This window comes from Ceratotherium simum, chromosome X, assembly GCF_057802395.1.
Source record: "Ceratotherium simum simum isolate JZ-2026a chromosome X, ASM5780239v1, whole genome shotgun sequence".
In the NCBI taxonomy this organism is placed as follows: domain Eukaryota; kingdom Metazoa; phylum Chordata; class Mammalia; order Perissodactyla; family Rhinocerotidae; genus Ceratotherium; species Ceratotherium simum.
Genome location: NC_141940.1, coordinates 98,346,181 through 98,358,369, shown reverse-complemented (window position 1 = coordinate 98,358,369; position 12,189 = coordinate 98,346,181). Strand labels below are relative to the sequence as shown.

The 12,189-nt window shown below is 39.3% G+C and overlaps 1 protein-coding gene across 4 annotated transcripts in view; it reads right to left on the bottom strand.

Annotated features, from left to right (window-relative positions):
• Positions 1–9,492, bottom strand: part of RPGR (retinitis pigmentosa GTPase regulator) — a 53,523-nt gene extending 44,031 nt beyond the window's left edge. Inside the window, exons 1-6 of one of the 4 annotated variants that reach the window (XM_087427050.1) lie at positions 9,330–9,492; positions 7,479–7,604; positions 6,939–7,031; positions 4,957–5,019; positions 2,755–2,913; positions 1,240–1,389 (exon numbers count right to left, since the gene is read on the bottom strand). In XM_087427050.1, the coding sequence (XP_087283176.1) occupies positions 1,240–1,389; positions 2,755–2,913; positions 4,957–5,019; positions 6,939–7,031; positions 7,479–7,604; positions 9,330–9,357 (619 nt within the window). In that variant the 5' untranslated portion in view covers positions 9,358–9,492. Of the gene's footprint in view, positions 1–1,239; positions 1,390–2,754; positions 2,914–4,956; positions 5,020–6,938; positions 7,032–7,478; positions 7,605–9,136; positions 9,197–9,329 lie in introns of those variants that run through there. The other 3 variants (XM_087427049.1, XM_014791069.2, XM_087427048.1) reach the window with 3 other exon arrangements.
• Positions 9,493–12,189: the final 2,697 nt, after the last annotated feature.

Below are 12,189 nucleotides of genomic sequence, written 5' to 3'. Positions count from 1 at the left end.
AAAAGCTCAATGTAACGCCTGATGGTTAAGTGAACAATTCCACTTGTTCCTCTATTGGCTAAAGCAGAGTTTAGTTATAAAATTGATTCTGGTAGTTTTATTAAAATCCAAATATAAGACAATGCTTTTGCTTGAGATCATTTTTTGTTTTGTTCTTCCATTTGTGTTTTTTTTTCCTCTTTATTGTTTTATAAACAAAGTAAGCACAGACTACACCAACCCCAGGATCCCTAAAGCTGCCAAAAAGTTGGTAGGCTGGTATTGTCCCAAGGAACACAATCAATTGATCATTCATTCACTTACTCCCTCACTTGACAATATTAATTGATTATCAGTTTGTTCAAGGCATAAACTGATACAGTAGTGAACAATACTAGCCAAATTGGAGTTTGCCCTCTCTTGGTACCAAGCTGCTACCAATTCATTAGTAAATCTGGGGAGCACTGGAATGGGTCAATCAGCACTTTCTAATCCTGAATCTGAGGTGCATGGAATAAGGAGTAAATACATAAAACAAAGATTTAGAGAAATATCTAAGAGGGGCCACAAGACTATTTCTTCTAGGTGTTTTTAACTGGTAAAAAAAACCATCAATGAGATAAAAAGCCATGATCATACTTCTCCTATTATTACTAGTGTAGATGTAGACTACAATAGTTAGACTCCAACATTTCAAATATTTTAACTAATGTAGAAAAGGTTGCCAGTGAGCCCAGGAAAGGGAGAAATTGGAGATGTTGAGAAAAGTCCCAACAAAGGAAATCATATCCCATACTGATTTCACTTCCTTTTCCATCTAATCTTTATCCCTGTTCCCACAATGAAAGTCTATGACTTACTTATTGAAAAATAAAAACAAATTATCAGGACAAGAGTAGAGTAGGTCAAAGTACAGAAGCAAGTGGATCCAGGAGAACGTGGCCCATAGGTCTTGTTTTTAATGCCAAAGAGTCCAAGAAGTTTGAGAACCAAAAGTTAGAAGGGTTTTTAACATATAAATGTTGTTTCTCTAATAGACTTAATATTCACTAAAAAAACTTAGGTCAGAGAGTTTGAAATTATAAATTCTCATTATTGAAATGGAGAAATACCGTGACCTAAAGCAAACCAAAATTATTTCATTACATGGACTATTATGGCATTATTTCTATAGAACTGTAGAATTTTATAACATTTTATTATTTAGTAATAACTTAGAAATGGGAGATAACATGATGAATCCAAAATGTTCTGCCTTACTTGTTATAAAAGCTGAATGGTAATATCCACAAGAGACCCAGGAGATAGGTTTCCCAATGGTCACTTGACGAGGGACACACACATTAGTTATATTTTTTAAACCAATTTGCCCTTCAGAATTGTCACCCCACATAAAAAGCTCTCCATCCTCTATAAAGAAAACACAAGGAGGAAAAAAGGTTTTAAAAAGTGGCAGGGCTATCAAGTTATTATATTTCCAACAGACAATTTATTTTTTAATTTAGAAAAATTGTGTGTCTTGAAAGAAAACTATTACTAAGTCATTTATACCAGCTAGCTACTTAAGAGTTCAATTTCTATTATGAAATGCTTCTACAATGATAAAGGACAGAGAATACCTTGATGTAAATCACTTTAGTCATGTCCATATTTTTATCTCAATAGCAAAGACAGAATATACTTTCCTATAATAACCTTTTCTTATTCTAATGTCTCTAAACAGAAAATGGTTTCCTCCTTTCCAGCAGTCTACCTGCAACTGAACTGAAAGACAGTATGAGTCACGCTGGACATCACCTGGGCAAGTCCCAGGCCAAAATGGCCTAGAAGACCTTGCTCTTGAGAACACTGTGAAAATGATGCTTTAAAGGAAGAAAAAAAATAAATGCATTTCACTAACTTTTTTTTCACAATTTACTCTTGAAAACACATAATCTAGCTTCAGAGAATAGATAATTAGCATTTATAGCATCTCAAAAACAGGCTAACTTATGTTCTTTCTGATAAGGGTTTCGATGTCAGAAAAAGTCAAATTAGGAAAAATATTTTAGAAAGAAATTATCAAGACTTACTTTCACCTTTTAATTAATTTAAAAATTTTTAATCTTTGAAGTGGTTTAATGATAAGACAAATAAAAGGAAAACTGAAAATAAGAACCCAAAGAAGGATGTCAAAATGCTAACTGTATGGCTGACAGAACTAAAGGGAGAGAGCTGCAGATCCAACTCTGCTCTCTCGACAGCTAGAGCAACACCAAAAGTTACATGGCTCCCCCAACTGGAACACAGAAGCACACCAGGAGCTTCTTCAGTGAGACCAGGTTTATCTTACCTCCAAACTTTAAAGAAATTTCTCATATGGGCTTTTGATAGGGAGGGCAGAGAGATGCAAAAACCATTATAAATTGTATTTTAACAACATATATCCAACATATTGCTATGATGCTTCTGACAGCAACTTCATTAAAGCTGCAAGTATAACTTTCAGAACACACAATGAAGATAATATTTAAGAATATCTAAAGGAGCAGGTGGACAGCACAGCTTAGAATTTATTTAACAATTATCTTCTAAATGTATGTTTACATCTAAGTCTAAATAAGCATAAAATTGTAATGTATGACATGATTTAAAGTTCTATTTTAAACGTCTTCTGAAAACACATAGTCAACGAAAGAAAATTTAACAGCAATGCTGTCTTCAATTTCCTGAGTTGGTATAATCTGGTCTAAAGGAAAGAGATGTGTACCAGCTTGAAATGCAAAAAAATCTCACCAGTTAGTGCAGCTGAAGTATTAGATCCAGCAGAGAGCTGTTTAATCTTATGCTGGGATGTAAAAAAACTAATTAGATGAAAAGTATTTCTATCTTCAGTGTCACGAAGTCCCAGCTGTCCTTCATTATTTCCTCCAGCTGCATATACTTTGTCTCCTTCTGCACATGGAAAAGAAAACATCAGTATACTATAGTCACCATCTTTATGAGACAGGCCAGTGTATACCAGATATTTCCTCTATTAACAGTGAAGAAAGTTGAAAGCTGGCATTATTGTATAATTTGGTGAACAACTTATAAAGCAAAATGAGCAAGGCTACACATTTTTGTGAGATTTTATAAATCACTCTAGAGTTTAAGTAGCAATTGAGATGTATAGAATGTGTGGAATGTATTTTCTTGCTCGTGCATCACTTTATTAATTCAGAGCAAAAAAGAGGAAAGTAACTTCCAAATTAATTTATAATCCAAATCAAACTATTTTAAAAGAGATGTGGTTCATTAATTTTAACTTCCATACCCATTAGAGCCAAGATTTAATAGGTAACAAATAAGTAAAATGAGGCAAATTCAAGAAGAATATAACTAGAAACATAAAAATTCTATGTTGTGTAATTATTTTAATTTTCTAGCTAAATAGGAAGACAGTATAGCATTGTGTTTAGGAGAGAGGACTCCAGAGCCAGACTTCCTGGGTGCAAATTCTGACTTGCCACTTATTAGCTGTGTGACCTTGGGCAAGCTGTATTTAACCTCTCAGTGCCTCATTTTCCTCATCTGTAAAATAGGGATAATAATAGTGCCTACTTCACAGAATTGTCATGAAGATTAAATTAGTTAACATTTATAAAATTCTTAGAACAGCATTTGGCTCATTGTAAGCACTATATAAATGTTTGTTATTTACTTTCTAATCAAATAAGAAGTATATCATGCTTAGATAATAAACATTGCCAGTAAGCTCTAAACTAATAAACATTTTTTAAAACATATACATATTAAAAATTAGTTATATCTGTCATAAAAATCCACATGAAGTTAAAGCCTGGCTAAATTATAGGGGAAAGTGAGGGCAAAATCAGCCTGAATAAGCAAAAATTTTAAATTAGATATTATTTTAGAAAAAAAGGAAACCTAACTGAGGAAACAAGACTAGCTTTCAAATGGAAGATACTACAAGGCCACACAGAATTGGACCACATTTAACATGGAATTGGACCAGAATTTAACACATACGGAGCAAACCACAGTTGGTGGAATGCTAAAGCAGTTCAGAGAACTACATAAGTAAAAAGTTGAATAGTCACAAAAAGCTCCATGAAAGAAATAAGACTTATCCTGGATCCTAAAGATAACAATCTGAAGAAGAGAAAGAGAAAAGACATTTCAGCAAGGAAAAAGTATGAATAAGGGCAGAGAGGTGAGGAGGAGTCGAGGCAATGATAATAGCCTGAACAAAGAAGAACCTGTGTGCATGGGAAAGGAGGTAGGAAAGACTGCTTGGTGGTCAGCGCCTGGACATCTAATTGTTCCAGCACCATTTGTTGAGAAGACTACTTTTTCTCCGTTGAATTGCCTTGGCACCTTTGTCAAACATTAGTTGGGCATATATGGGTGGGTCTACTTCTGGACTCTATTCTGTTCCATTAATCTTTGTCTATCTTTTTGCCTAAGAGCACACTGTCTTGATTACTGTAGCTTTACAGTAGGTCTTGAAATCAGGCAGTGCTAGTCCTCCAATTATGTTATTTTAAAAATTATTTTGGCTAGTCTAGGTCTCTTGCATTTCCATATAAACTTTAGAATCACCTTGTAAATTTCTATACACACACATACACACAAAAAGCCTGTTTGGATTTTGATTGGAGTTGTGCTAACTCACATCAATAGCATTTTGGAAGTGGCTTCCACTCATCCTCAGAAAAGAAGAGGGAAGAGCAAGATCAAGGAGTGTGAAAACAGGTAAGGAGATGCTGTCCCTTGACATAATCCAAGAAAAGCAGCTTTATTCTGCAGCCATGTAACATTTATCTGCATATTTTCAAAGGCAAACAAGTGTGCTAACCACTTACATTTTAAAAAATCCTAATCTTACTGTTGCCAAGGCACCATTTCTATTAATTTTACAAACCCACAAAGGTTACTGGAGGAAGACCTCAGTCTTCAAATGAGGCAGGAAGTCATACAGACTGAATACTATACCTGTTGCAACTATGGTGTGGTTCCTTCCACAGGCAGCAAATTTCACTTTTTCAGGTTTTAAAGCTAAAAATACAAAAATATTACAATTAAAATATTTTATGGTTATGAAAATGATAAATAATCAGGTCAAATGGTAACTAGGTGGTAGCACTGAGATTTAAACCCAGGCCTGTATGACACCAAAGTCAATGTTCTTAACAAACAAACCAAAAGTTTTCAGAACTAGTTGTGTATCATAACCACTGGAGCTTTGAGAAAAATATAGATATCTCAGCCCCACCCATGGAGAAGCTAAGTCAGTAGATCTGAAGTAAGACATAGGCATCTATATATTTTTTTTTCCCCCAAAGCCCCAGTAGATAGTTGTATGTCATAGCTGCACATCCTTCTAGTTGCATGGCCGGACAAGCGGTGCGTCGGTGCGCGCCCAGGATCCGAACCCAGGCCATCAGTAGCGGAGCACGCGCACTTAAACGCTAAGCCCCGGAGCTGGCCCATCTATATATTTTTAAAAACTCCACAGGTAATTAACATATGTTGAGATCCACTGCATTGTTATGTTGCCTCCTCACCAACCTGATCTATTCCCTAATCTTGCCATCACCAGCATCAAGACCACCTACTTCATGCAATGAAATACTGTAAGTCTAATATTCATAGGCATACACCCACATTACAGTTCTCAATTCATTCATTTACATATTCAAAAAATATTTACAGAACATCTCCTAAGTGCTTAGCATAGAGACTGCAAAGATCATTCAGACAGAGTCCCTGGTCTCAAGGATCTCCTAGTCTAGACAATCCCGTTCACTCAGCTATTAGATGCTGGAGAGTAAGGATCATAGGCACTGCGAATAAACCCAAGGGCTTAGTAGACTGTCCTCAACAAATACTTTTTGACCAAATGAAATACTTTAAAAGTTCCATAACAATATCTATAAATAGCACAGACATGATAAATTACACTGAAATTTTGAGCTGAAATTAAAAATTTGGCTAGGAAGATAAAGAATACTACTCTTGTTACATCCAAGGAATCTCCATCGCCATTCAAGCTTAGTTGATGTTCACAAGTCATAATCAAACAGAAGCTTTGCACATAATGGTGAGAAAGCTTTGTAAAGGTATTATACATCCCATATTTTCTGGGTCAGTTCTGATTTAAAATATTTTGTCCTGTTTTCCTGATGACTAAGCAACCCCTAGTCCCGATGTTTTGTTCAGCACATCTACTCACTACATACAGCAGGGTAAATGTGTTTTATAAAACCAGCAACTACTAGAACCATGATGTCTGCAACTCTAACAAATGAGACAGAGCTCAAAATTCTAACATAGGGCTGGCCCCGTGGCTTAGTGGTTAAGTACATGCACTTCGCTACCGACGGCCCGGGTTCAGATCCCGGGCGCACACTGATGCACCGCTTCTCCAGCCATGCTGAGGCCGCGTCTCACATACAGCAACTAGAAGGACCTGCAACTATGACATACAACTATCTACTGGGGCTTTGGGGAAAAAAGGAGGAGGATTGGCAATAGATGTTAGCTCAGAGCTGGTCTTCCTCAGCAAAAAGAGGAGGATTAGCATGGACGTTAGCTCAGGGCTGATCTTCCTCACACACAAAAAAAATTCTAACATTATATTGTTTGCTCTCTGATATACAATAATAGTAATATTAAAGTAGGTTTACAAACAGGCCAAAAAAAAAGGATGTTCAAGTGCAATACTGTAGAATCATTACTTCCTTTGTGGTCTCTGAGTCTAAAATCAATGTGATTTTTAGACTCTAACATATAAAAGTAGTTCTGAATATCATAAAAAATAAAGTTAAATGCCAATAATATTCAAGTAAATATCAGAAAATAAATACCTAAAGGATTTATTATTTATAATAGGATAATAAAGAACTACACAATCAATATAAAAGTACTTTATATATTTTTTAAGTATTTAAAGTGATAAAGAAAAGACCCCAAACCTTTGACACACGTTGGCTTGCTAACAGTTGACTTTGATCCTAATCCTAACTGGCCCCAGTTGTTACTGCCAAACATGTAAAGTTTACCATTTCCTGGTGGGAAGAAAGAAGAAATAATAAATTGAAGCATTTTCAACATAAAGTAATGTGAGATGAAGCCATCACAAAGCAATAAAATAGCTATACTTAAAAGCTGTCATTGGTTTTCCATGTTGAAACAGGTTACTTTGTCCATCTACATATAGCCAGATTCTGTTAGGTGTAAAGAGTTTCTAAGATTATACAGTACCATTTTTTTGGTTATATAGACATATTAAAATAGATTTATTCCGAGAAAGTAGTGTGTATAGAAAATCATTTAAGTATACTAAGGGAACTTAAAATTTAAAAGACACTCTTGATGAATCAATTTGTCAAGAATTGTCTGGCAAAGTAAAACAACACTTTCTGTATATTTTCAACATGTTTCAAACACAGCACATCTGTCATATTTAGGATTCTCTAAGTATGACTATCTTCATTTAGGATTTTAATACTAACCTGTAACAATAGCAGTATGTTCATCTCCACACGCAAGATATATAGGTATATCATTTTTAAACCAGAATTTGCTGGGAGTATTTTCAGCAAATTTAGTTTTTCCAAACGTAAACACAGCACCCGAATCTGCAAACAAATGACAGTTTCCATTTTACTACTTTTACTATGTTGCCTGTTACTCAAATATTTTTTCAGTAATTTACCTATACAGATTCCTTGTCTCATGACACCTTTGTCTCCACTCTAGCACTGTTTACACCCTCCTTCTTCCACCTTAATTCAGTCTTACTGCTCAGACTTCATTCTAGTTTTATTTATGAAATCTAATAAATTAAATATGTATTATTCATTTACTGGTGTAATAAGAAATACACTATCACAAGGAAGGCAGTCCTCAATTACTAATAGTCCTGCTGTCACCAGGTAGACCATCTGCTCCCTTGAATGAGCTGATACAATCAGTGCCCACTCACTCTGGTTAATACCTCATGGTCCAGCCCCTGACTGAGGGCTTCTCTCCACACACAGAAATTGGACAGTATTGAGTTTCATCATTAGCATCATGAGGATGCAGGATGTGGAGATTTAACATTCTTAAATTAAGTCAGTAAATACTACTTGATCTGAATAGTATTCACAAACTGTTTTGGTGCAGTACCATTTTGGAGAGATACCAAAAAACCCCATCAGTTCCCAATAACCATTTAAACACACACACACTCCCTCCCAAATAGGAGACCAGATCCAGCTTTTGAGGAAATCTCAAGGAAGATGATCACACATAAAGAAACTAAAGGGTAGCAGAAAGGAAAACATAGCAAACATAAGTATTAACAATAAATATTAATGTGCAAGAAACTAGTCACTATGAAAAACTTTTGAGAAGAATTATGAGGCGTGTCAGTTCAAACTGATAATTGAGATCTGGGAGGCCAGAACAGACTCTCGGTTTTTCTAGAATGAATAATTTTAACTGTTCTGTCCTGCTCCTCCGCAGGAAGCCTTCCCTGATAACCTCACCACAAGCCAGGGTTTAGTGGTTCTGCTCTGGCCCCCTAGCATCTACTGTCAAAAGTATTATCATGTTTACTTTCTTGTATCTCTCACTAAGCCGTGAACTCCGGAATCTAATCATATCTGAGCCAAGAGCATGGCAGAAAACGCAATATATCTTTCAGCGAATGCATGATTCCGCTCTAATCCAGTGTTTTTTCAAACTGTTGGTCATGACCCATTAGTGGGTCAGAAAATCAATTTAGTGGGTCAAGATTACCATTTTGAAAGGAATGTATTATAGAAAAGATCTGAGCGTATCCCAAGTGTTAGAGTAAGTACTGCTTCACGAGCGTCTATTTGTGTTCCACAGTATGTATGCGGTACCGGGTCACAATGTCAAATTATTTCTGGAGCTCAGGTGAAAAAGTCTTTAAAAAAATTCGGTAAGGCGCTCCCTCTTCATCTCTTTTCCCCAAGTCGTTTTCCCCATCCTCTTTTACCCCACGCCCCCCGGTCACCCACTCTACTGCATTCAATACATAACTGGGTCCTGGGGGACTTCGAAGGAGGTAATTTGGGACGTTTATAGGGAGGTAAAGACTGCCCTTGCCTTCGAGAAACTCATCGAAAGTTTATTTAAAAAGAAGAAAGACAGGCACCACCTTCTTTGTTGTCCCCCATCCCGTCTCTCCCCTCAGTCATTGGCGAGGTCGCGGCCCAGGCTCCGGCCCTAGTCCGGCGGCCGCGGCCTGGGCCTGTCCCCCGACGGGGCTGGCCCGGAGGCGGGGCCTAGCCGCCCGCCCGCCAGCGGACCCTCCCTCCCGGCCCGCCGCCACCGCCGCGGGCGCGACTCACCGGGCACCACCTCCTCGGGTTCCTCCATGCCGAGGACGGTACAAGGAGCCTGCGCCTGGGCCGGGAAGGCGGCGGGGACGAACCGGTGGGGCCTAAGGCAGCGCCTCAGCCCCGACGCGGGCCGCCGAAGCCCCCTCGGCCCCCATAGCTACACTCCGAGTATCGGCGACTACCGCGTTCCCGGAAGTCAACAAACAGCCGCTAGGGGCAACGGAGGCGGAGCGTTAGGGCGCGGGGCGGGGCGGGGCGGAGCGGGCGTCGGGGGGAGGGGAGCGGAGGCCGGGCGGCTGGCGCGGCGCAGGCGCAGACGCAGCGAGCGGGGCGGTAGAAGCCGCGCGCCCTCTGGTGGCCCGGAGGGGAGGGGCGGCCATGCGGCGCAGTGATGCCCCGTTATGCGTACGCGTGCGTTGGCAGAGATCCAGGCCCCGCAGAGACTGCGTCCGGATAGTGACAAACGTCACAAATACCACATACCCTGTCACACAAGCTATGTGACACAGGCAAACGTCGACACACAACTGTAATAATACTAGTAGTAGTGACCATCTATAATTCTAAATGAGATAGGCACTCTGCTAAACATCCTAAACCGTATTTGTATCCGCAATATCTAAACCAAGACCTGGCATATACAAGATGCTCATTAAATATTTATTGAGTGAATGAGTCCTACTACAGCCCTGTAAGGGGAGATTATACAGGGGGAGAGCTGGAGTCCTGTTTAGCCAGTCCCACTTGTAATCTGAACAGTCCCCCGTGTTCTCCCACAGAAGGAGAAGGCTGAGGTATATAATCTGCTACTGACAGGAACATGCGCAAAGAGATTCACCAACAGCAGAACATCATTGCTCTAGAATTCGCCCAGAGATGTTATATTTTTCCAGAGTCAAACCTTAGTTTCCCGTGCATCAACATTTGGCAATCATAAAATAGAGGCAAAAAGCCATCTTCTAGGATGAGTAGATATATGTGTACACGTGGTAGTTGTGGGCATGGGCTCTAGAATCAAAGCTGGATTCAAGGATACCTGAATTCCTGTGTACTAGAGCGTGTTACTGACGTTTATAGGGAGTTTGCATTAAAATTGGGAGGGGAGATTAAACTATCCAATATACAAAAAATCATTTACTTACAAAGCAAAGTGGTGGTTACTAAGACAGTGTTTAACAAGGAGCATTGACCTGGTGTGAGAGGTTAAGAAAAGCTTATCTGAAGAAAGGACATTAAAGCTAAGAACTGAAGAAGGAGAAACTGGAAGGGGTGAGAGAGCTCTGGACAGAGAGTAGATCCTTATGAGCAAAGGCTTGTAAGGAGCTTGGCTCTTTCCAGAGCTCAAAGAGGTAACACTGGCTCATGGCAAGGCGGCAGGGTCTTGGACCTGTTAAGGGTCTCGGACCTGTTAAGGGTCTCAGATTTTATCCTGAGGACAATGGGAAGCCACTGAGAGTTTTTAAGCAGTGGATTGATAGGGTCACTTATGTGTATTTCTGGAATTATTCTGCCTGGCTGTTTTGTGGGGAATAAATTGGAGCAGGGAGGAGGTTTCAGAGGCTACTGCAGAAATTCGGACAAGAAGTCACACTGGCTTGGAATACGGTGCACTGGTACCAAAGAGGAGCAGGCAGATTTGAAAATGTTTTAGGAGGTAGAATCAACAGCAAACAGTACCTGACTGTTGACTCCTAGGCAGGGCAGGACTACCAAGTAGCTCTTAGAGCAACAGCAAAGAAGGGGCCCTAAGCTATTTTGGAAAGGATTGGATATTCTTTTTAAAAGCATCGTTATAGTCACTATGGGAAAATCAGAATTTTTGAAGACTTATTTTAGTTATGACATGCTTTAGTTTGTTTTGTATTTCAAAATATAGTAAAGCACATTTTGGTGCTGAGCACTCCCCAAGGTATTAATGCAGCTCTACTCCCAGGTTTCTGAGATAAGCAAATAGGGGGAAGGTGACACCATTTACTGAGATGGGGAAGACTGAGGAAGGAGCAGGAGAGGTTAGAGTTAGGTAGGTTGGGTGAGGACAACATGACAGTTCAGCCTTGAGCACACTAAGACATCAAAGTGGAGGTGCTGAGCTGAGCTGGCAATTGGGGAGCACAAGCCCCAGATGGAGGTGCATATTTGGGGGATGCCTAGGTCTGTGTAGTGATAGCAGCCTTGGGAAAGACTGTTAGGGGAAAGACTGGAAAGTGGCCATAGAATGAGAAGAAAAGAGAAGCTAGGAAGAGTCACGACGAAGGCTAAAATTTAATGACCCGGCAACAGATGATGAAGCTGAAAATGAGATAGAGTGACCAGAGAGGAAGTGCCTATGGAATATTGTTTCAACAGGAGGGTGTGGTCAGCTCCGCATCATGTGATGCGGAGAAATGAAGTAAGGTGAAAACTAAATGCTCATTAAATTTAGCAATGCAGAGATCATTAGCAGTGTTGAAAAGAGCTCTTTGGTAGAGTGATGGAAGAAGAAACAATATTGGAGTAGTTACAGAGTGGGAGGGGCTGAGGGAAAGAAGTGAGGATGAATGCTTTACTGATAGGAGATAGAGATGGGATAGGAGAGGAGGGGAGATAATAGTTGGAGGACAGAAGTTGGTTGGAGGACTTTTGTTAAGCTTGGAGAAACTTGAGAATGCTGAGGGGAAACTGAATAGAAGGGGAGAAAATATAGATTCAGAAGAGTGAAGAAATAATCAATAATGTAAGGGAGGAAGAAATAGCATCCAGATCTCACATGGAGGGATTGGCCATAGCTAGAAGGAGAGACTACTTCTAGCGTAACAAGCCTCCTTTCACAATATACTACTGATATATATGATATATCTATATCTACATATAGACATTATCTATATATTAT